This window comes from Camelina sativa, chromosome 11, assembly GCF_030686135.1.
Source record: "Camelina sativa cultivar CO46 ecotype springtype chromosome 11, ASM3068613v1".
NCBI classification, from domain to species: Eukaryota; Viridiplantae; Streptophyta; class Magnoliopsida; order Brassicales; family Brassicaceae; genus Camelina; species Camelina sativa.
This window is the reverse complement of record NC_141890.1, coordinates 33874528-33898865: the sequence shown is the minus strand read 5'-3', so window position 1 is coordinate 33898865 and position 24338 is coordinate 33874528. Positions and strand designations below refer to the sequence as shown.

The following is a 24338-nucleotide window of genomic DNA, read 5'->3' as shown; positions in this document are numbered from 1 at the left end:
TTCTAGTTACTAGGTTTTCACCTGCGGTACACCGCGGAACTAAAATATAAATTACTGTATTTAAAATAATAATTTTTAATTTATTTAGTTTTCAAAATCCCAATTAATTAACTTTTATCTAATTAATTTATAATTTTGTTTAGAATATTTTTTTTCTTCTTCTTACGTTATTTTTTATTTTTTCAACCAAACATTAAATAAATTAAAAGATTACTCCAAGATTGGTTGCCCAAATAGGAGGATAAGAGTTTACAAAAAAAGTTTCAAAAACTAAAGATCTTGAAGCTCGAGCAACACAATCTGCCCTGATGTTGGACTCATGAGGGATCCTGGTCAAGGTAAAGGAAGGGAAAAAAGATCGGAGCAAGGAAAAATTTTCTAGCAGGTTCGAGAAAGCCGGCCAATCTTCGGGCATCTCCACCATCGCATCAATTTTGCACAATCCGTCTCGAAGGCTTGACAGTCAACCCCCGCCCGAGCGGTGTCGAGACGGTCATGGAACTTGTTCTTCTTATGTTTTATACAGTTTATAACCTAATTACATTAAAATTATTATTAGATTGAATATAAAATTTTCAAACACTTAGTTTTGTTTTCTATAATTAAACAGAGGTATATGCATATATGGTATGTTAGTGTATATTTTTATGTGTATACAATTTTTTTTTGTTTTTGGAATATTAAGAATGTGTTATAGTATGTGTAATACTTTGTAGTTCATATATTAAATAATTTATAAGTTAATTTTCCAAACTATGACTACAATTCTATATTATATAAAATAAACTAGGGGAATTCTCAAAAATATCCCATTTTTCATATCCCTTTTTTAAAATACCATTTCATGTTGACTATTTTTAAAACTACCCCTCTTTATGTACAAAATGACAAAATTACATTTTCTTTGAATGATAAAAAAAAATGTATGGCATTCCAGAAATGGTTAGAGAAATTAATCCTCTAATCACGGAGAGTATGAATAGAGATCTTACCCGGGATATTTCTGAGGCGGAAGTCCGTAAGGCTCTGTTTGCGATGCACCCGGAGAAAACTCCAGGCCCTGACGGCATGACTGCTTTATTCTTTCAACGGTTTTGGTCCTCTTTGAAAGGGGATTTGGTGTCTTTGGTTCAGGGATTTTTTAGGACGGATCGTTTCGATCCTCGTTTAAATGAGACAAATATTTGTCTTATTCCCAAGGTTGATAGACCGCAGCGGATGACGGAGTTTCGACCGATCAGTCTTTGTAATGTCAGTTATAAGATTATATCTAAAATCTTGTGTTTCCGGTTAAAACGGTTTCTACCTCTTTTGGTCTCTGAAACTCAGTTGGCCTTTGTTTCTGGTCGTTTAATAACTGATAATGTTCTGGTCGCTCAGGAGATGCTTCATGGACTAAACACCAATCAGAGGTGTCAGACGGAGTTTCTCGCTCTCAAAACGGATATGAGCAAGGCATATGATCGAGTAGAATGGGATTTCATGGAGGCGGTTTTGGTCAAATTCGGTTTTACCAGGAAATGGATCTAGTGGATTATGTGGTGTGTCTCTTCTGTGTCATACCAAGTTTTATTGAATGGTCAACCCAGGGGTTCCATCCTCCCTCATAGGGGTCTTCGTCAGGGGGATCCCCTGTTGCCGTATCTGTTCATTCTTTGCACTGAGGTTTTGATAGCTAATATCAAGAAGGCAGAACGGGAAGAGAAAATAACGGGTATCAAAATTGCCCGTGATAGTCCTACTATTTCGCACTTGTTGTTTGCTGATGACAGTCTTTTCTTCTGCAAAGCAGAGGCAACCGAGTGTAGTAAAGTAATGGAAATAATAGGGGATTATGGGAAAGCCTCAGGACAAGAGGTCAATCTGGATAAATCTTCTATTATGTTTGGGAAAAAAGTCCCTTCCGATTTATGACCTCAATTAAAAACCATTATGGGTATTTCTAAAGAAGGCGGCATGGGCTCGTATTTGGGTATCCCTGAGAGCCTTCAAGGTTCGAAAACCAAGGTGTTTAGTTATGTTAAGGATCGATTAGATGACCGAGTAAACGGTTGGTCTGCAAAGCTTCTTTCGAAAGGGGCAAGGAGATTATGATTAAATCGGTGGCAACAGCACTTCCTACCCATGTTATGTCATGTTATAAGCTCCCGCAGGAGCTGACTTCCCGATTGACGAGTGCTATATCTACCTTCTGGTGGAAGTCGAATGATAAGGCTCGTGACATGCACTGGGTAGCTTGGGATAAAATGTGTAAAGAGAAATGTGAAGGGGGTATAGGTTTCCGAGCTCTTGAACAATTTAATGATGCAATGCTGGAAAAACAGTATTGGCGTCTTATCCATTATCCGAATTCCCTAATGGCTCGAGTAATGCGTGGTAGGTACTTCAGGAACAAACACCCTCTTTCGGCTAAAAAACCATATAACCCTTCCTTTGCTTGGCGGAGTATCTACTCAACTAAGGTATTAGTGGAGCAGGGTGCGAGATGGGCGGTAGGCTCTGGCTGCTCCATCTCAGTGTGGCGGGATCCGTGGTTACCGGATACTCGTCCTAGACCAGCTAATGGTCGAGGTCGACTATTGCTTCCAAGTTTGATGGTTAATCATTTAATTAATCCATCTACGAAGGATTGGCATTTACCTATTCTGGAGGAGTTTTTTGATCCGGAGGATATTCCGATTATTCGGAGTATTGCGGTCAGCAAAGTTTTTAACCCAGACTCTTTAGTTTGGCATTTTACTAAATCAGGGAAGTTCTCCTGAAGTCTGGTTGTCGGTTAGCACGGGAATTAATCTCAGAAGTGGAAATTGGACCTACGTGCATGGCTCTTCGCGCCCATGCGTGGAAACTTGAGGTTCCCTCCAAGGTTCAACATTTTTTCTGGCAGGTCGCTTCTGGAACTCTTCCTGTATTGGAACGGCTTGCACACCGTGGCGTCCGATGTGATATTCAGTGTAAGCGGTGTGGTCTAGAATTGGAAACCATTAACCACGCTCTTTTTAAATGTCCGCGATAAATGAGTATTTGGGAGTTGTCTCCTTTATCACTAGAAGCCGAAGGTTTTCCATATGCATCAATCTATGCGAATCTGGATTTTATTTATTGGCGGGCGGCAGGACAGTCCGGGATTGCTGATATTTCTATTTATCTCCCTTGGATACTTTGGTCGATATGGAAAGATAGGAATAAAAAGGTTTTTCAGGGTTTAGAGGCAGAACCGACAGAGATTTTAAATCAGGCAACAAATGACAGATTATTGTGGGCTGAGGCCAAATCTCTCTCTGATAGTTTTTTAAATCCCCAGGCTTCTTTGGAAATTAGGGAGCCGTATATCCTTTGTCAATTTGATGGTTCATGGAAAAATTCGGATGTTTTACAGGGTTTGGGGTGGTGGTTTTGTGATGGGGATGATTCAACGATTCTTTTGGGAGCTCGGAGTCAGCGACGTGGCCTTACCCCCTTACATGCGGAACTACAAGCCTTGCTCTGGGCCATGGAGTCTATTTTGGAGGCAAGAGTGGATTGTCAAGCTTTTGAGACGGATTGTGCAGAGCTTATCGCGATGGTGCAGAAGCCCGACGATTGGCCAGCCTTTAGAATTTTACTGGAGGACTTCTCTATTCTCAGATCTTCTTTCCCTTTCTTCACTCTGGACAGGATCCCTCGTGATCTAACGCAAGAGCAGATTGTTTAGCCCGGTCTTCAAGGACCTTAGTTTCTGAAATTTCTTTTGTAAACTCTTTCCCTCCGGTTTGGGCGACCAACCTCGGAATTCTCTTTTAATTTTAAATGTGTGCTTGGAAAAAAAAAATGTACAGTCACCAAATCAAAAAATTTCCCGCCAAAAATGAAAAAATTTCCCACCAAAAATTAATTTTTCCTGCCAAAATCGAAAAATTTATATCTTATAAAACCATTGTAAACGCTTTTAAAAACCTTTTAAAACTCTAGTGAAAATCTTATAAAAATAATTTTTGAAAATCTTTTAAAAACTTTGTAAAAACCTTTTACAAAGTGTTTAAAAAACCTTTTAAAACCTTTTAAAAATCTTGTAAAAGCGTTTACAAGATGTTTATAAGTTTTTTATAAGGTTTCTACCTTAGAAAACTTTTTAAAAACTTTGTAAATTTTTTTTGGTGGAAATATTTTTTTGTCAAAATTTTTTAACAAAAAATTTTTGAAATTTTTTCGAAAATTTTTTGTCGAAAATTTTTTGGCGGGAAAATATTTCGGAAATTTTTTTGGCGGGAAATTGTGTTTTTCTTTTTATTAAATAAAATATTTTTCATATAAGGGTAAAATGGTTGTGAAAAATTAAAGGGTGGCAATAATAAAAATGGCCAAAAAAGGGGATATTTTTGAAAAGGGGCATATCAAAGAAGGTATTTTTAACAAATTCTCAATAAACTAATAGTTTTAGTGTTGGTTCTGTAGTCCAAACCCGCCATGCTAGGCGGATCACACAACATGTTCAAAGATTTTTAATCCGCAAAAACTTATCATACGAAACCCGTGAAAATAAAATATAGTATGTGAGGCTAAAAGTCACTTTTAATCAAATCAGTTTTTCAAATTTTTAAAGAACAATAGTTCTTTACTCACCTTTTAATAAATAAGGAAATAAAATCTGTATACATTTACAATTATGTTTATTGCCGTTTAAAACACTTAGTTTCTATAAAAAAAATCGAATACAAGTAGAGTTAATTTGTTTATTAAATTAATTATTTAATTTTAATGGCAGTAAATAAGTACCAAATTCAGTATTTAATTTATAAATGTTTCCAAAATGTATATATAAACTAGAGAAGGATCCGCCCGATATGCGGGTTTAAAGTTTTGTAATTAAAATTTATTTTAATAAAAATATATTAAAATTTAATTTACCTTATTTATAAATTTTCTTTTTGCTATAATACGCTGATTTATATTCATATACAAATCTTTTATGTATGTTACAATTATAAGTGTATTTTTTACACTTAGGTATATTGTATGTTACAAATATATTATTTACCACCACCTAGAAAATGTCCATATGAACAAATTAAATCAACTATTATATGTCTCTTTACTTTCACTTTTGCATAATTTCTTTAATCATTTAAATTGTTAGCTCAAAAAACATTTCGAAGGAAAAATAAATTACATTACAATAGTACATGACCAACCATGGAGAGAACCTCGGTTCTGCCCTTCTCTCTTATGGAGAGAACCTCGGTCTCCTCTCTTATGGAAAGAACCTTGCGTTAAACCTCCTCCACCATGAAGAGAATCTTGGTGCCGCCTTCCTCCCATGAGAAAATAACCTTGCGTCCAACCTCCCCCACCTTCCTCCCTTGGGGAGATAACCTTCGCGTGTTTTAGCTATCTCAAAGTGGCTTGCTCCAACAACCAATGAAACTAAAGACCATTTTCCAACGTCACAAATTTTTTTTTGATAGTAACTAATGTTAAATTTCCCAATGTATTAGTGGAAGTGTATTTGACACACCATGATGTAACCTCTGTCTCCGAGCTCCTATGGATCTAACAACAACAATTTATGTTTTCCCAATCTATCTATGTTTGCTGTAAGTTTGTCTTTGATTAGCCTATTTTATCTAACCATTAAGTTGATGACCTTCTCCTCTTTATATTCTTTTGGGATTGAACGAATGGTAACAATTATGTTTGAACAAAATAAAAAGTTATATGACCAACCAATCAAGGTTGAAAAATTAGAAGAAAATTAATTTGACATAATTATAGAAATAATAGAAAATTATAAGCATGGTAATATATGAATATCAAATAATTCAAAGATGGAAATATAAATTAAATATAGCAATCTAAAACTACTACAATAAATTTTAAAATACAGTATTAGTCTATTAAAAATGAATATGCATATATTAATCTTCTATTTTTCTGGGGTCAACATATTAATCTTACATATTCCAAACTGTAAAAAGAGAAAGTAGGAGTATATTTCTTTTTTGAAAAAAACCTTTTTACATATGTATGATGTTGACTTTTCGTTATTTTCCAAGTTTTGGTTTCTATCTGTAGTGCTCATGTTTGAAATTCTAATTGAGTTTGACACATTTTAATGACCTCTTCCTCTCTACATGTATACGACAAAGATATGAGAGAATACATATCTTTATATATTATTTTTTTTCTTTTAAGATTAGGCCAAGGAATTCAATATAACGTAGGGTTGTTTTTGTATAAATTTAATTATTGTAGAATTTTTAGGATTTTCTTTAGGGTAACTATGTATATTTACTGTAAAATTATATGTATGATTTCTTTTATGTTTTTGAATTATGGATTTTTTTGTTGGGACGATTCCTTTTCCTTTAGAATTACAAAATTGTATAATTTACAACATAATAGTAAGATTTTATTATTATTTTATTAATCTACAATATAATAATATTTTAACATATGTCGCGATCTTATGAATTAGTAACTTTTAAAACATATTAATAAAATTTTATTATTATTTTAGTAATCTACAACATAATAAGATTTTGATACATATCGCGATCTTATGAATTAGTAACTTTTAAAACATATTAATAAATTTTTATTATTATTTAAAATCTACAGTAGATTTAACACATGTTAGGATCTTATGAATTAGTAACTTTTTGAAACTATACTTTATATAGTAAGATTTGTAATCCAATCCCATCTACAATTGGGACAAAACAAAAATAATAATTTCACTTCTCCGCAAACCAGGGAAACTTATCAAGTAACAATTTCACTTCAGTGTTCAGTCCGCAACATCACATCGATACGTTTGTTACTAGTTAGGATTCATAGCCTTTGAATTGATATATGAATATAAAGTGTGGATTTAGGGTATTTGTTTTTATATATCCCTAGTAAAATAGGTGATCTTTGAGAAAGGATACATATCACAGATGCCCAAGTTTTGAAATTCGAATCAAAGGTAGAAGTAAAGAAGAACTTATGAATCTATGTTCATTTCATCTTTGGCATATTAAGATGCTTGCTTGTTTGTCTCTAAAGACCTGCATAACTCTTGATTGTTTCTCGATCTTGTATTAATACAATCAAGTAGCGACAGCAAAAAAAATTGTTCTTCCTCTCATGGTATTTGCCATAATCCAAACAGATGTCTCCCCTGCATTAATTACCTAGTTCATGTCAGTAAGAAAGACTGCATCTACATATGCTACTTTTTAAGAATATTTTGATTTGATTCTGTGGATTCCACTTCCAAGTATACACTGTTCGATCTCATACTTATAATATCATACATGTGGTTTATTCTGCATACCAAAATAATTTAGAAACAATCAATTGCAGGCATTTCGCTTTCCCAAAAGATCGAAACTTATGTGACAGAGGACTCCAAGATTCTAATACAATGATCTAGGAGGTTTTATAGTAGTTCGTGAAGTGAAACCATCACTCAGCAAAAGGGATAAAAATTTTACAAGTTATACTCAGACATCTTAAACCAAATACTATAAACAACTAGTTCCATGTCATCTTTCCCCTAGCCAAACATGCCTTTTTGCATTATTCTGTTCAAATAACCGCATTCCATACCAAAATTTAACCAATAACTAGCAAAATCAAAAGATAGCCAGGAACTAGGACACAGCTTTCATGAAACTGTAGGGTTTGACATGACATATAAGAAACATGGAAAAATTGCCTGAAGAGTCTTTAACCAACCATCGATCATATAAAACAGTGGATCAAAAAGTAAGCCACCCCAACTTCAACAACATGAGCCAGAGAACTCAATGAGTCGGTTCACAAGTGTTTCTATGATTACTCGGCTGTTCTGAAAAGAGATCTAAATTCTAGAGCAGCAACTTATCTATAACGTTAAGCAACCTATTTCTGTATTTTATAAGTAACCTATAAAACATCAGAAAGAATATGTTGTTAGCATTTCATCAACTCAACTCTTCAGATTAAATTTATAATGCTTCATACTATTTTCCCCATAGCAAACCCGGTAGAGTCTGCCTTTGGCCTAATTCTGTTCAACAATGACACTCCATTCCAAAATTTGACAAGACACTAGTAAACATAGTTTGCTCCAACAAAAATAAAATACTAGTAATGTTCATGGAGTTTTAAGTGAACCGATCGTTAGCCTAACAATAAATTTCTACAATGATAGACATCACTAACTGAAAAAAAAAACAAACTATGAACCTACACCAGTTCCATGCTAAGTCCTCGTATCTTTCCCCTTAGCCAAACCCATTAGACTATGCTTTTTGTATTATTCTTTTCAAAGCATTACATTCCATCCTTTAATTTTGACCAGAAACTAACAGATGTAAAGGCAAGCCAGGGATTCATAGAAAAATAGCACACACAGCTTTCATGAAAACCAATCGGGTCCTTTTAGCAACCGTAAATCATATAACCAGTGGATCAAAAAGCAAGCGACCCCAACATCTAGAACATGAGCCAAGACCTTCATTTCTATGATTCCTCACGTTACAAGCTTCCTCTCACTGTTTCCAAAAGAGTTCTGCTCAATTCTAGATCAATAAATATTTACCTATAACATTATGCGACCTAAATCATAAGTAACCTATGAAATATCAGCAAAAGAATATGTTATTATCAGCCTTTCATCAAGTCGATCTCTCCAGATTAAAACTTTAACAACTTCCAGGTAACTCACATAAATGGAGATATCACTAAGCCTAGGAAAATTTAACATCACAGCAACAATGTAGCAATTACAATTAGGCTCTTATGGCTTCATGTTGTCTCATAGTAAAGAGTAAAAGCTTATTCAATCAATTACCTCACTGGCTTCCTTCTCCTCTAGCTAATTGGCTGGAGTTTTAGAGCTCCTAAACCCTTTTTTAAGCTCAGTAACTCTCTTCATACAAGCTGCCTTCGTTTTCCCAGGTACAGCAGCTGCAATCTTCTCCCATCTCATAGCTGCCTCCTTAGGAAAAGCTTTCAGAGCATTGAGCAGTGCAATGTCTTCTCCATTACTCCAAGTTTCCTTATTAGCTTCATCATCATCACCACCACCAGCTCCAGAATCCTCAGCGTTTTCGTCAATCAATCTAGGATCCGAAGCTTTCCTATTCTTCAGAAACTGAGCATAATCATCACTCTCATATATCTTCTTCTCTCCGATCTCTTTGGCTTTCTTGATCACATTCTCTGTCTTGTATCTTCCTCCGAACGCTGAAGCCACCACTTCCCATCTCCCAGGCTTACCAGCTGGATGCTTAATCAACTGCTTCTTCAAAAGCTCGATTTCTTCTTCACTCCAGTCTTTGGTTTCATTCACAGATCCACTCTCCTTAGACTTCGGAGTCGCCACTTTTCTCGAAGCTTCCGTCACCGTAGAAGCATTCTCCGGCGGATTGTCTTGCTTCGTCGTACCTTTAGATCGCTTATTCACAGACTTCCTCCTCGATTCGCGTTCGTTATCAGTCGATGACTCATCGTGGATCTGCTCTGGCTCCAAGATCTGGCCATAACCGACGCGAATCTTACCGCCGGTGATCGAGCTAGGAGCGAAAGGACCGACGAGGAAGGAGAGGGAAAGCCATAAGAGAAGCGATTTGGCAGGCTCGGATTCGAAGTAGAAGAAGGAGAGAGACAGTATGATGAGAGAAACAGCGACGGAGATTGATATGAAGATCTTGTTAGGGATTCTAGGTTCTTCTTCATCCTCCGTCGTGTGAGAAGACGAAGGACGAGATTGGAAGACGAATCTAGGCCTGTCTTCGTCGAAGAAATCCATTGTTGCTGCCTCTCTGTACTGTTTAGAAGGAAGCTGATATTTTTTTTTTTTTTCTTAAACTTTCATTTTATATATAACAGAGTCAGTTACAAGGTGAAAGTTGCACAATATACATGAGTGGATAGCTCCACATAACACACAACTTGAAATTAAAACAGGATCAAACACTAAAACGAAAGTTACAACATTAGTACCAAGACATTCAGTTGCCAATGCAAATCGATGCAAAATGGTAAGAACCAAGACATCATATCTCTCTCAATAAGACCAAACATCCAATCTGAGATTAGAGTTGAGCTTAGAGCTTCGATCATTTGCTTGGAGTATGATAGTCATCACAGCTGCATCTTTCAGAGAAATAGTAACCGAATGTCTTCAAAAAGTATTCAGCAGAAGAAACAGCATGCTTCCTTTTGGATCAATCTTCTATCTTCCATAAGCTACAACCAAAAAATTCAAACTACCCTATCTGTCTCTGATGGTTATCAACAAAATAAGAGAGTCAAGGAGGTTCTGAGGGTACCGTGTTGAACTTGACTCCCATATCTTTTCTGCGAGGGCGAGTATTCCTCTCCTGCTCTGAAGCAATTTGTTTGCCTTTCTTTCTCTTAGAGCTCTCTCCAACATCAAACCTGTGATTAACATGAGAATCTCTTACAAAGTTGGATCCCGTAGACTCCTGTTTACCCTTAGGATTTGTGGCAAACATATTGTGTACAGGCTGCTCCCCAACTGCTTGTATGCCGTTGTGTAAAGGAGAGGGGTGACGAGGAGGTTGAGAGATAGGAGAATACGTTGAAATATCCGAGCTCTCTGTACTCTGCTTATCCGTTCCACGACTAGGAGTATGGGAATGTTGTCCTTCCTCCCACACCGGAACCAGAAGTTCATCATCTTCCTCTACAGGGGCCACTGGAGGAACCAGAAAAGGACAAGATCGAGAATGGTGGTTTATGCGGCTGCAGTTTTTGCAAATTTTTATAAGTTTTTCGTATTCTAAACCCACCATAGCACGCTCCCCAGACTGAAACCTAACCCGTCTAAAGAAACAGAGTCTATCTGTGAAGATAATTCGAACTTTTACTCTAAGAAAAGCAATCTGAGGTGTAGTGTCTTCATTGAAATAAAGTTCAACAACATCCCCTATAGTGTTGGCGATGTATCTGACCGTCCTTTCATAAACATAAGGCAAAGGAATTCCACGTAACTGAACCCAGAGGTCTATAAACGTAAGAAATTCCTCACCTGGGAAGTCTTCCCACCTTTGTAACGCCACAAACAAATCGTTAATCAACCATGGTTGTTGTCTCAGCACCGAAACCATATCCTCTTCTAGTTAAAAACGAAACTAGACAAAACTATCATCCAATATACGTCCATGAACTCTCGTAGTTAAGCCCCATAGACGTGGTAGTTCCTGGATCACAGGCTTCAGCGGTTGATCGCTCAAGTTAAGGGGTTTGCCAATCAAAATTATTCGATTCCTAGCCAAAACCCCAACATAAGCAGTATGAGGTATGAGCAGTTCTGGGTCATCTCGACCCAAAACCATGTATTGGAGGTCATCCCACAAATCATGAGCCATGATGGAAGCAAGAGACAGATTAAAGAAAAAAGGAAAGGAACATAGGTTAAAGGAGAAGAAAGCACAAAATACTACTATATATAAGGAGGAAAGAAAGTCTATATCACCAGAAGGAAGAAGTCAAGGGTGACGATAGACGGGAGAAAAAACCGAGAGATATAGTGTTAAAAATATAATCACCGCATAAGGTTTAATCAAAAACTTTGTCTTATGTTAAAAGATAATTATTTTATAAGCTTCCTTTGTAGCAAGGAAAGGAAAAGATAATAATTTAAAAAAAAAAAGATAAGAAAGGATATTATGGAAAATCAAAAGGAAACTTAGCAACCAAGCTCAAGGAAAACGATGATCAAAGAGCATGATCACCACATAAAAAACCCAGAAACCAATGACTTTTGATTTTTCCAATCTTAAAAAAACATATAAACCTATCTAGCTTGGAAAAAAAAGAAGAGAGCTGGAATAGTGAGAAACCAAAAAATCTACCTAAAGGTGAATTAGTCTTCAATGTAGCTTTTCTCAGTTTCGAAGAAACCTTTCAGCCACACAGGAGAGCCTCTGGCAACATAAGAACTTAACCTGATGTCCTTCGTGACACTGTCAGCAAGCAAAAAGGCGCCAATGTTGCAGCTCTTGGGTTCAAAGAGGATAAACCAGTTAGGTTTATCAGTGGCTAAAGTAAGGAAAGGAGAGATGTGACTTGCAATTGATGGCCATTGACAAGGTTTGTGTAAAGCTTGGATAATATCCAAAGTCGTAGCAGCAAAGGTGACATGATCGAGATGCAGACTACTCATACTTTCCAAAGTCCAGTCCCAACTTTTAATCTTAGCCTCAAAAACGGATCCTACTTGAGCAAAAGATCTTCGACTGTGAAAGAGTACATTACCAAGAGAATTTCTTACAACCCAAGAAGCACCAGAGAGTCGTCTAGAACGTAATCTGTCACAAACTGGCAAAGCACCTTTGAGAGCTTTCCAGAGAAAGAGTTTGATTTTAGGAACTGTTTGTACCTCCCACACAGCTTGAAAAACAAGGTTTCTCGATGGCAAAGCGTTCTCCTCGGTTAGTCTTATTTTATGGACCTGTCGATACATCAGATCATATCCAGATTTTGCAGAGTAGAGACCATTGTTTGTTTCCCCCCAACAATAAGCATCCGAAAAACCAATTCGAGGCTTTATAGCTTTAATGAGATTAATCTCAGAATGATGAAACAAAGATCTTAAGAGATTGTCATCCCACTCTCCAGTCAAGCGATTAAAAAGATCAGCTACTTTGAGATTTATGTTCATGAGAGAATGAATACCAATAGGTCGTCTTGGGCAAGTTTCATATAACCAATTGTCTATCCAGACAAAAGTATTATCTCCATTTCCTATGATTCGCTTGAGACCTTTGCTAAGCAGAATTTTACCAAACTACAAGCTCCTCCAAGCATAGGATGGTCTATTGCCTGTTGGAGCTGATAAGTAAGGGGAGGAAACAAAATATCTACTTTGAAAGAACCTTGAGAACAGACAATCCTGATCATGTAGAAGGCGCCAAGCTTGTTTCGCAAGAAGAGATTGATTAAAAATTGCTAAATCTTTGAAACCTAAACCTCCAAAAGCCTTGGGAAGAGTTAGCTGATCATAGCTTATCCAATGAATCTTATTCTGAGACTGAGAGTTACTCCACCAATAGTTCATCATTACTGAAATCAGCTTAGTAATGGTTCATTTTGGAAGCTTGAAGCACGACAGCGCATATACAGGTAAGGCCATAGCTACAGATTTGAGTAAAACATCGTTACCTCCCTGCGATAAATTCTTTGCCTACCAGCCTGTTAATCGTGATTGCAATCTATCCTTTATGAAGCCTAATAATTGCGTCTTCAAACCACTTAAACACTCCGGAAGCCCTAAATACTTTCTGGTGCCTCCTTCTAACTCAATTCTGGTTCTCAGCTTGATCCAATTCCATAAGTTTTTATCTGTTTTGGTTCCAAAGGTGAGATAGCCGATTTCTGTTTGTTTATCACTTGTCCAAACATTGATTCATAAATCTCTAAACAATTCATCACCTCAGCACATTGCTCTTTATTCATTTTATAGATGAAAAGACTATCATCAGCAAATAATAGATGAGTTATTGCTGGACCAGAGGGATGGAATTGTATTCCAGAGATTTGACCTTCTCCTTCTGCTTGTTTGAAGAGATGGATCAAGGCTTCTGTGCACAAGACAAAAAGAAAAGGAGAGAGAGGGTCTCCTTGACGAATGCCTCTTTGGGGTTTGAAATCTCCAAAGGCTTGTCCATTAATGACCACAAAATAACTCATAGAAGTTACACAACTCATTATCCATGTTATCCAACTGTTTTGAAATCCTAAAGCTTGAAGCATTTCGTGTAAAAAATTCCATTCGAGTCTATCATACGCTTTAGACATGTCTGTTTTAATCAACATAACAGACTGAGAGAAGACTGGATGAGTATGCAGGCTATGAACAACTTCATGAGCGATCAGAACATTATCTAAAATAGATCTCTCTGCAACAAAAGCAGCCTGAGTTGGAGACACTAGAGAAGGTAAATGTTTCTTCAATCTGTTGACCAAGATTTTCAAAACAATCTTATATATCACCGCACAAAGACTAATCGGCCTAAGGTCAGACATCTTGGTAGGAGCTTTGACTTTTGGTATTAAACATAAGTGAGTATGATTCCAGTCCTTGGGCATACAACCAATGTCAAAAAACGATAAAACCTCAGAAATCACTTGATCTTTTACTACCGACCAGTAATTTTTGTAGAAAAAACCTGTAAGACCATCAAGGCCTGGAGCACTTTCACATTTAATGGAGAAGACATCATGCCGAATCTCATCAATAGTCACCTGTTTAGAAAGATCTTGGTTCATATTATCCGTGACACGAGGCTGGAAATTTCTTAAGTGAACCGGAATTTGTAGTTGTTGGGAGGACTTGAAGAGATCTAAGAAGTATTTAACTGCAATCTCAGGTTTCCTACCATCTGAACAATGATCTTCCCCTGTTTCATCGGCGAGGTAAGGTAAGGCAGTTTTCACTCTGACAGATTTAACCGATGCTTGAAAAAACTTCGTGTTTCGATCTCCATCAAGGAGCCATTTTTCATGGCTTTTCTGTCTCCAATACACTTCTTCTTCCCTAAATGCAATTGCTAAATCTCGCTTAATAGCATTGATTCTTTGAAAGCAGGGATTGCGAGAGTCCAGCTGAGCAGACAATTCCTGTCTTAATTTTTTAATTCGACTCTGCGAACTTGACCAAAACTTCCTCTTCCAAACACTAATGTCCTTACTGCAATTTTTGACCTTTGTTAGTAAAGAAGATTCACAAGTGCTATCTTGATGCCATGCTTTCTGGATGACTGCCAAGAAGGAGGGGTCTTCAGCCCAACGTTTATCAAACCAAAACTGTCGAAGGTATAAAGGTTTATCACTGCTAAATTTGATCAAAACAGGTTTATGATCAGACCCCAACTTTTCAAGGAACCATTGGTGCACATTCGGGAAACTAGAAAACCAAGCAGGATTACCAAAACCTCTATCCAATTTGCACTGAATCTACTGTTTATTTCTAACACCCCCCAAGTAAAACCATTACCTGAACTGCCAATTTCTGTCATGTCACAAGTTTTCAACAGAGTTCTAAACGGGTGGGAACAAATTAAATCACGCAATGGACCTCCCTTCTTTCATCATTAGACAGAATCGCATTGAAATCCCCAACCATACACCAAACTTATGTCCTTAACATACCAATACTATTGATTTTATCCCAAACAAAAGATCGCAGACTAGTATCTGGGTTCCCATATACACAAGAAAGAAACCAATACTTTGTACCAGAAGAAATTTTCATATCTACAAGATTCTTATCCACAAAAAGGAAGTCAACATCTAGGGTCTCATTCCAAAAAATTGCTAGACCACCACTAAGACCTAAAGGTTCCATTGTTCTAAGATGATGATATCCTAACCACCCTTGAACTTTTTTAACATAAGCCTCCATGTTCTTCGTCTCTATGAGGAAAAGTATATCAGGGGAATGTTCTTTTCTCATTTCCCTGAGGTTTGTAATTGTGCAAAGGTTCCTCAGCCCTTGGCAATTCCAACTAAGGATGCCTTACTGATTCAGCGGCAGTTCACTAGGAACTACTGTATCTAAATGTAGCTGTGAATACTTGACCTCTCCCTATCTTTTTCATTGTTCTGATACCAATGTAGCAGCGTCTGAGACAATCACTAAAGAGCCTGGGATAATTTTCTTGTTTTTTCCTTTTCGATCCTTAAGAGTTTTTTAAACAAGACCTCGGCCTTTTACAAGCAACTATAACTTGAGGATGCGACTTTGAAAAACTAGCCTCTAAACTACCAGAGTGAAAGGTAGATAAAGGGCTTAAGAGAGAAGTATTTGAATCCGACTCCATAGGCAGATTTGCAGAGTTGTTTATCAACGAGATTTGAGAAGCAAAGTTATTCCGTGGATCCACTGTTGCCTGAGCTGCAAAGGAATTACCAAGTGTGGCCATAGGTTCCAAAACCTTTCTGGTCGCGAAATCCAAATTAGGAGGAGCAGAGTTTTCACCAGTTTGTTGGATAAGAAAAGGGCAGTGAGATCTCTCATGTGTCATTCTTTGGCAGTGAAAACATCTTTTTCTGATTCTTTCATAATCAATTCCAATTGCAACAACTGTTCCATTTGGTAACTGGAGCTCCTTTGAATTTCTGAGTTTCTTGGATATGTCTAGGAGAACCCTGACCTAATATAGTCATTACTTTGTGCTTCCTCATCATCAAAAGGGAAATCAAGGATGCGACCTACCGATTCAGCAGTCGTGGAGATAGTATCTTTCGTATAGTGATTTACCGGGATATTACGAATCATAATCCAGACCGGAAGACCCATTTTTCCATAACCACTCCCCAATCATCTTGCGTCCATACCCCTATTTTCAGAATCTCATCCATATCTTCTTCATATTTAAAGATGAATTCAAACCGATCCCTTGATAAAGCCACCCCTTTAACTCGATCATACAAGCGCCAGATTATGGGCATCTCTACAATCCACTTCGACATCTTTTGATAATCGGGATTTCAAAACCTACCTAGAAGGCTTCGTTGATTTCTTGCAGAAGAGCTGAATTGAGGTTGATCAGAGATGACTAAATGACGATCTTCTTTTTCCTCAATTGACATTTCCTTAAGACACTTATCCAGCTGAAAATCCTTAGCCGAACCCATATATGCAGAGTAGACACTCACGATTTGTAACACAGGAAATTTTACTGAAACCGGACCGAAAAAATTGAAATCTCCGGTAATGGCTCTGCTCAAATAAATCCGAGAGAGAAGTTCTTAAACCCAAAAGGAATTAGGACTGTAGCGTTGAAACGGCGGAGAAGAAAAGGCGAGAAAAACAACGGTCGAAAGACCAGGTAAGAGAGAGAAGAGAGCGTTTAGATATTTTTTAGATATTTAGTTTCTTTTTTTCAGAAGGAAGCTGATAACAAATTGAAATTTATAAAACGTTACAAAAAATATAAAAATAAATCTCTGAAATGACTTTTATTTGGGCTTTTAGGTACTTTAAAGTCCATATAAGATTTTGGGTATTGTTGTAAAGCCCATTTATTAAAATTTAGCAAATTGCAAAATTAATAATTTTTTTTTCTTTGAGTGAAGCACAAGAGGAGAACCTTTAACCAATTAAATTTTAGTGGAAAGCGTGTCAATTGATTTAAAGCTTGGTAGATAACATAAGATTATGCCACTGATCATGCTCTCGAGCCCTTGTTGTGTTCTACTACGCAGCAATTGCAGAGAAATCATACGTTTGTGTCTTTGTGAACTAACCTTTATATTTAAACGTCGACTTATCATTGGTCTGTTTTGTATTGAAAATTATTATACAAAATGGTTATAATAAAAAAATTAGTTATATTGTTGACCAAAAAAAATGGAAATAATTCTTTATCAAAAAAAAAATGGAAATAATAGGAGCCAGAAAAAAAGGAAAGAAAACATTATACGCAAAAACTCGATTGCTCAAAATTTAAACGACATTATTAATTAACAATTACCCAAAAAGATATTGTTGAGTTAACAACAAAGAACTCGATTATTATCTTCCATTGCTATTATCCGTGAAAACAAAAACGAGGAGGTCCAGCGTTATTATGAGCTTCTATGAAACTTAATGTGACGACTTTTCCGTCGACCTCTCTTGACACCACCATGAATTTCACTGTAATATTTTTTTTTTCTTTTGTCGTTTTTTCTGGCTTTTCTAAACATCTGAACCAAAGACAATAAACCATAGCAGAGAAAAAAAAAATATACAAAAATACAAAGAAAGACAAAAAATATTGTAAAGAATTAATATGTATCCAACCACGTTCACCATCAAGCTGAACCCCATTTTCTTCTTCTTCAGCCTACTCTCTGACTGAGTCCTCTTCCCAAACTTTCGACTTCACTTACAATGGTTTCTTTCGCGAGTCGTTTATTTAAAAGAGAAACCTTGACAAACACTTTAGCTTTGTATAAACAATAACTCTTTTTATTAATGTTTAGGAACTCTCTCAAAACTAAACGTCAAAGCATTATATGATTGTCACAACTCAACCCCGTCGTATTTATAGGATTAGATTTCACTTTTCTATTTATATGATTAATAGAAAACTTTATCTTCCTATTCCTAACATATTAATATTATTAAATTTATTAGGAAACTTTCTTTTCCTACCTTTAAAATTTAAACGTCGATTTTTATTTTTTTATTATATAATGAATTTATTATAAAAAATTGTTATATTGTTGACGAAAGAAATGGAAATTATATTAGCCAGACAAAAAAAAGGAAAGGAAACATTACAAAAAAATAAATAAAACTTGTACACAAAGTAAAAAAAAATATAAAAATAAATCTCCGAAATGAGTTTCATTTGGGCTTTTGGGGTACTGTAAAGCCCATATTAAAATTAGAAGATTGTGGGTATTACTGTAAAGCCCAATTGTTTTTATCCGTTTAGTGAAGGAGAAGAGAACCTTAATTAATTAAATTTTAGTGGAAAGCGTCACGATTGACTTAAAAGCTTGGTAGATAGAGCACAGGTCACACGTAAGATTATGCCACTAATCATGCTCTCGAGCCTTGTTGTGTTCAACTACGCAGCAATTGTTGAGAAATCACACGTTTGTGTCTTTCTGAACTTTTATATTTAAACGTCGACTTATTATATATTGAAATTATTATATACAATCAAAAAATGGTTTATATTGTTGACCAACAAATGGAAATAATAGAAGCCAGAAAAAAGGAAAGGTAACTTTACGAAAAAAAAAATATAAAAACTTGTAGGAAAAGTCAAGGCAAGTGTTTATCTCCTGTTACAACTCTAGAATGGAAAGCTGAGAATAAGTTAACGTTAAGGAAAAAAAAGCCACTTAAAGATTAAAATATACGATAATCATACGGTTCAGATTGAAGATGATGTCATTAAAAACAATCCACGGTTTTTATGTGAAGAAATACTGTAGACCGAGAGCAGCGGATTGTAGCTTAGCACTAACAAAACACGACCAGAATAAATGGCTAAATAATATATTATTTATTAGCTGAGATATTATAAAGTAGGGTTTATTATTTTTCTTGTTATTTTTTTTGGTTATCACGAGAACCACACACAAATACGCGGCAAAGAGAGAGAAAGAGAAAAGAGAGAGAGAGAGAGAGAGCGGTGGAGTTGTGATAAGGGAGAAGCTCTGGATACAGTCTCATCCCGTCGTCGGAGACGGAGTTTATGCCTCTTGGCTGTTGAGGTAATATCGAGGCCGCCGTGTCTTTTGGTTGTTGATGTTTCTCGTGGCTTGACTGATGCGATTTTGATTCTCTTCTTAGTTCTATTGTTTTGCCCTCAATCAGATTTGTTTTGATTTGTTGTTGTATGATTGGACTCTCGTTTCTGAGATCTCGGATTTGAACGTATACGGATTGATTTTTTTTAGGGTTACGCTTTTTTTTTGTGGGTTTTTTTTTCCTGTTATGTTTCTTGTGTTAGATTGTAAAGCTTTATTCTTTCATTCAGATCTGTGATAAATTGAGTCTATGGTTGGGTTGCTTTTTTATTTGGTTTAACTCCAACGGAGTAGAGATTTGGTGGTTACTTAGGAGTTTAGACATTGTGAAAATTTCTCAGGTATCATGAATTGGGGTTTACTCTGTACTTATTGATTACAGTTTGGTTTCTTAGGGTTTCATGTAGATTTATGACTTTTGCTGGTATTGCTTGGAGTATATTAGAACTGGATTTCATTGTTAATGTGTAGGACAAGTTTTAGATAAACATATTTGTATGCGATACCTTCAATGGTTGGATTGTTTTTGTGCCTTTTATATTCTGTACATAGCTCGTTGCACTTCTAATGTTGCTTTTTTTTTTCTTCTTCTGGTCAGGTTATATTAAACTTCGTTTTTAGTGGATTTTCTTCTTTAGAGATATGGAACAAGACTACATCGGCTCAGGCTGCTACCAGTATCGTGTTTTTTCATTGCAAGAAGCACTCGATTGGCGGTTTCTTGCACGCGCAGATTTCCTTATTGGCTCTTTCGTGAACTGCACCTAGTGGTCAGACCTTCTGCGATCTTTACGGAAGGTGTGATGCAAATTTCTGATTCAGGTATGTCTTTTGGATTAAGCCGCTGACACTTGCATTTTAGCTTACACAGCTTTGAAGTTCGAATAGATTAGATGCGTTTTTCTGAGTTTACACATTTTCTTTTTGTGAAATATTTTGAAGGGACCTTGCGCTGTGGTAAAAGTAGAATATATTTTTAGTATCTTAAGAGCATATGCCTTGGTAGAACAAGTGTAAGTTTCTCAGATATATTATTTTAATAGATTTCATATAATTTAATTTTTAATTTAAATTTTAAAAAATGAAAAATAAAACAAAACCAATAGAATGATGACATGTATGAGATAAGTCTCTCACCAAGTTTCTCATGGTTTCTGATATGAGAATCGTTTCTCTCTCCTCTCTCCAACTTTTTATTATTTTTATTTTTTATATTGTTGAGAATCAGGCTGAGAAACCTCCAATGCACATACTCTAATAGGGAAATAAGAGATTTGTCAGATTTCCTTAAGTTTTTTTTGGGGTGTGAATATAAAATATGGAAATTTGGAGAAAATGAAAAATCTATTTCAAGAATTTAGGAAAACTCAAAAAGGAAACATGAGGATAAGAGTTCAAAAGCACGTCAAATAAGTCAATACTTATGGTATCTTTCTTTGTTGGATAATTGGAACATGATCATTGTTTGGTATCTTTGTTTTCTGCAGGGCTGATGTTTGCAAGTTATCTTACCTTCACATAGTCCTAGAGTGTCATCTAAATCTGTTCCTGCAGTCAAAAACTAGTTAGTCCCTCTTCCATATCCTGTTCTTACTAGAGCTGATTAAAGAAGGATGTATCAGTTTTCTTCAAGTTTTGAGTTTTCAATAGCTGTGTCTTTTCCTCGAGTCTCTGAACACCTTGAGTGAAATGTTGTGAGCATTGGTTTCGTCCTGTTACCCAGAACATTACCTTTTGTTGGTGCGTCTTCCAGTTCTCAGTATGTTTTTTCCTTTTCTTTTAAAGTCTTTCTTTTCCCTTGATGGTCAACCCATTGATATTCAAAGTAAATAACGGTTGGTCTACCCTGCGGGAGAACTATTGATCTTGCTGCCATACAAACAACTGGAAAGTTAAAGTTATAGACATATATCAGAAGTTCCCCACAAATAAATAGTAGCGGCTACTTTTCTTTACCTAGAGACAATGGAGACGTAGGTTCGATTTCTCTTATCTTTTTCTCTAGTCTTTGGCGTCCGTTCCCTCGATTTATAGTTTGTGTTTACTTATCGATGCCTTATGCAATTGTAGGTATACGTTACTCAAAGAAGTTGGTGATGGAACTTTTGGGAATGTTTGGCGAGCAGTCAGTAAACAGACGGGCGAAGTTGTAAGTTTTTTCCATTTGGAGAAAAAGACTTGTTTAATGTGTTCTTGGTTTCTAGGGTACTGAAGTTTTCTATGGGCAGGTGGCAATTAAAAGAATGAAAAAGAAGTATTTCTCTTGGGAAGAATGTGTGAATCTAAGAGAAGTGAAGGTACAGTATCTCCTTTACTGAAATGTTTTCAGTCTTTTTGACTTTATGTTCCTGATTCCTCTCTTTTCTCATTTTAGTCGCTTAGCAGAATGAATCATCCAAACATTGTGAAACTGAAGGAAGTTATCCGGGAAAATGATGTCCTATACTTTGTGTTCGAGTACATGGTATACTTCTGATTGCTTTTTGTTTATTCTTATTGCCAAAACTTTTCCTTTTCCATCCCTCCTAAATTTTTTCTCTCTTATCTATCAGGAGTGCAATCTGTACCAGCTTATGAAGGATCGCCCTAAGCATTTCGCTGAATCTGATATCCGAAATTGGTGCTTTCAAGTCTTTCAAGGCCTTTCTTATATGCACCAGCATGGATACTTCCACCGTGATCTTAAGCCAGGTAATTAATAGCCTTGAGTTGCCAATCAACATCAGCACATGTGCTGTGGAGATTTGTATTAGTTTCAGGGCTTTTCATCGCAGTCAATTTTCATTAGTCCTGTCGCTAAAACATTTGTAAATTTTTCTGTCTGATGCAGAAAATCTATTGGTCTCAAAAGATGTCATTAAGATTGCTGATCTTGGCCTGGCCCGGGAAATCAATTCAAGTCCACCATACACAGAATATGTCTCTACACGCTGGTAAGATTAACTTTCCTGATTGCTCTGTTCAATACTTCAGAAAATCAATGTACATGTAGTTCAGTGATCCATATGCTGATGGTGACAGGCACATATGTGGATTTGTGCCATATCTCTTCTCTTCCTAATTCACCCTAATTCTGTTCTAAACTTCCCACAGGTACAGAGCACCTGAAGTACTACTACAGTCATATGTATAAACGTCAAAAGTTGGTTAGTCTTCCCAATATACCAGTAACAGAAGTTTCTGTTTAATATATTGTAATCCAGTGCTTGACAATGGGGTAATTTATTTGTGTTTCAGATATGTGGGCGATGGGTGCTATTATGGCGGAGCTGTTGTCTCTTCGACCTCTTTTTCCTGGAGCTAGGTATTTGTCAATGGTTGATTGAATTTGTCCGGATTATACAATGTTGCATATTTGAATGCTTAACAACTGAGTTAACTGTCACCTTTTTAATATATGCAGTGAAGCAGATGAGATATACAAAATCTGTAGTGTCATAGGCAGCCCAACTGAAGAGACATGGTTGGAGGGGCTGAATCTTGCCAGCGTTATCAATTACCAATTTCCTCAGGTATTTTTTTCTCTATCTTTAACATATCTAAGGAAATAAAGCGCCATTGATTTTACATTTAAGGTTACTAGTAACAATCTGTTTGTTTATCTTGCAGCTTCCCGGTGTACACCTATCAAGTCTGATGCCATATGCTAGTGCAGATGCGATTAACCTTATTGAGCGCCTTTGCTCGTGGGATCCCTGCAGTAGACCGACAACAGCAGAAGCTCTGCAGCATCCATTCTTCCAGAGTTGCTACTATGTTCCCCCATCTCTCCGGCCCAAGCCGTCTGTACCGAGAGGGTCTCTGGATCAGCAGCAGTCTGTGAAGCGGTTGCCAGCGGCTCCGACTTATAATGCTAATAAGCCGTTGAACATTTACGTTGCTCCAAAGACGAATGCTTCTTTGAGCAATGGTGGCAATAGTTATGTTGCTCCACAGATGAATGCTATTTGTAGCAATGGTGTCAACAGTCATGTCGCTCCAAAGACGACTGCTCCTTTTGGCAATGGTGTCAACAGTTACGTTACTCCAAAGATGAATGCTGCATTTGACAATGGTGCCACCAAATGGAAGTTGGATATGGCGAATAATAATAACCAGAACACCGCATGGAACAACAAACCTGTCAGAAGTTATAATGTTAAAGACGCAAAGTATAGACCACCTGGAAGGAAGAGTCCTCGTAAGTAACATCACATTTTTTTTTCTCTTTTCTTTCAGAAAGCTTGTTTATCATCTGAATGAATGAATCGAAATGGTGCAGTTGCCGTATCTACAGACAAGAACTGGGTCTCTGCTCGTGGAGCATCAGAGACTGCAAAAGCAACAATGGAAGCAAGATGGACTCAAAGTCCTAAACAACAACCGGCAATGAAGGCAGGGTGGGTGGGAGAAAGTGCTGACATGTTCCTCCGGCCTACACAGCCTTCAAATCGCTACTCTAGGAGAATCGCTGGTTGAGCCCAAAGACTCTTTACTTATGAATCAAATAAGTTACGAACCATAATCATCTCCATCGTCACCATCATCATTTTGCTTTTGATTGTCTTCATCTACCCGAGAGTCCAATCTGAAGACTACTTATGTTGATTTCCCCCTCTTTTGTGTTTCGTTCTTTTAAAGCTATCTTGTTTGTTTGATAAAGCTTCCGTCTTCATGACGTGACTATTATGTATGGAGTATTATTTATCAGCTTGAAATAAAGCTCTCGACATTGCACCAAATTTTCGATGTTCTGGTATCAGATGTTTATATTGGTTTGGATTTTTTTTTCCAAAGTGTTGTTAAAGATGCGTCATCTATACATGTTTTGCTGGTTTGACTGCTTCGGAGTGTTCACTTTTTACTTATCCTTGTTGTTCTAAAGAAGCTATGTCGTAAAATGAATGTATTATGTACTTATGGTTAACTGAGATGATTTACTATCTACGAGTGCAGAGAGGACTTGTTTATCAGCTCTTCTATGTACTTTTACCACTTGAGGATTTTTCCCATTCCCATTAATATATCTTCCACACACACTGAGAATCAACTCAGGCTAAAGACGATGGATCTCATGTTTCTCTGGAACTCGCTCCTTTGCCAGATTTTCTTCCCTTTCATTTCTC

The 24338-nt window shown here is 36.5% G+C and overlaps 3 protein-coding genes and 1 pseudogene across 6 annotated transcripts; 2 read left to right on the top strand and 2 right to left on the bottom strand.

Annotated features, from left to right (window-relative positions):
* Window positions 1–3016: 3016 nt before the first annotated feature.
* On the top strand, window positions 3017–3694 carry LOC147934766 (uncharacterized). The gene has a single exon (XM_087472784.1). The coding sequence runs from the start codon at window positions 3017–3019 to the stop codon at window positions 3692–3694; it is 678 nt and encodes a 225-aa protein (XP_087328910.1).
* A 3155-nt stretch (window positions 3695–6849) lies between these two features.
* Window positions 6850–9934, bottom strand: LOC104724867 (transcription factor MAMYB). 3 transcript variants are annotated; one of them, XM_010443424.3, is made up of 2 exons: window positions 8801–9934; window positions 6850–7141 (listed from the first exon to the last, which is right to left on the bottom strand). In XM_010443424.3, the coding sequence occupies exon 1, from the start codon at window positions 9758–9760 to the stop codon at window positions 8825–8827; it is 936 nt and encodes a 311-aa protein (XP_010441726.1). In that variant the 5' UTR covers window positions 9761–9934; the 3' UTR covers window positions 6850–7141; window positions 8801–8824. The 3 variants fall into 3 exon arrangements, with proteins under 3 accessions (XP_010441726.1, XP_010441728.1, XP_010441727.1); XM_010443426.3 differs by having other exon boundaries at window positions 6850–8501; window positions 8801–9854; XM_010443425.3 differs by having other exon boundaries at window positions 6850–7154; window positions 8801–9854.
* A 328-nt stretch (window positions 9935–10262) lies between these two features.
* Window positions 10263–11084, bottom strand: LOC104724866 (uncharacterized protein At4g02000-like). The gene has a single exon (XM_019232744.2). The coding sequence runs from the start codon at window positions 11082–11084 to the stop codon at window positions 10263–10265; it is 822 nt and encodes a 273-aa protein (XP_019088289.2).
* A 7892-nt stretch (window positions 11085–18976) lies between these two features.
* LOC104724864 (cyclin-dependent kinase F-4-like) lies at window positions 18977–23954 on the top strand (annotated as a pseudogene). Its single transcript, XR_015571158.1, has 13 exons — window positions 18977–19197; window positions 19832–20055; window positions 20721–21206; window positions 21304–21382; window positions 21462–21530; window positions 21608–21697; window positions 21786–21924; window positions 22064–22166; window positions 22327–22379; window positions 22471–22537; window positions 22637–22745; window positions 22843–23413; window positions 23495–23954. The product of XR_015571158.1 is annotated as a cyclin-dependent kinase F-4-like (transcript).
* The last annotated feature ends 384 nt before the right edge of the window (window positions 23955–24338 follow it).

Coding starts and splice junctions, on each gene's coding strand:
- LOC147934766 (XM_087472784.1), top strand. CDS start 3,017: ATGAGTATTTGGGAGTTGTCTCCTTTATCACTAGAAGCCGAAGGTTTT.
- LOC104724866 (XM_019232744.2), bottom strand. CDS start 11,084: ATGGTTTCGGTGCTGAGACAACAACCATGGTTGATTAACGATTTGTTT.
- LOC104724867 (XM_010443424.3), bottom strand. CDS start 9,760: ATGGATTTCTTCGACGAAGACAGGCCTAGATTCGTCTTCCAATCTCGT.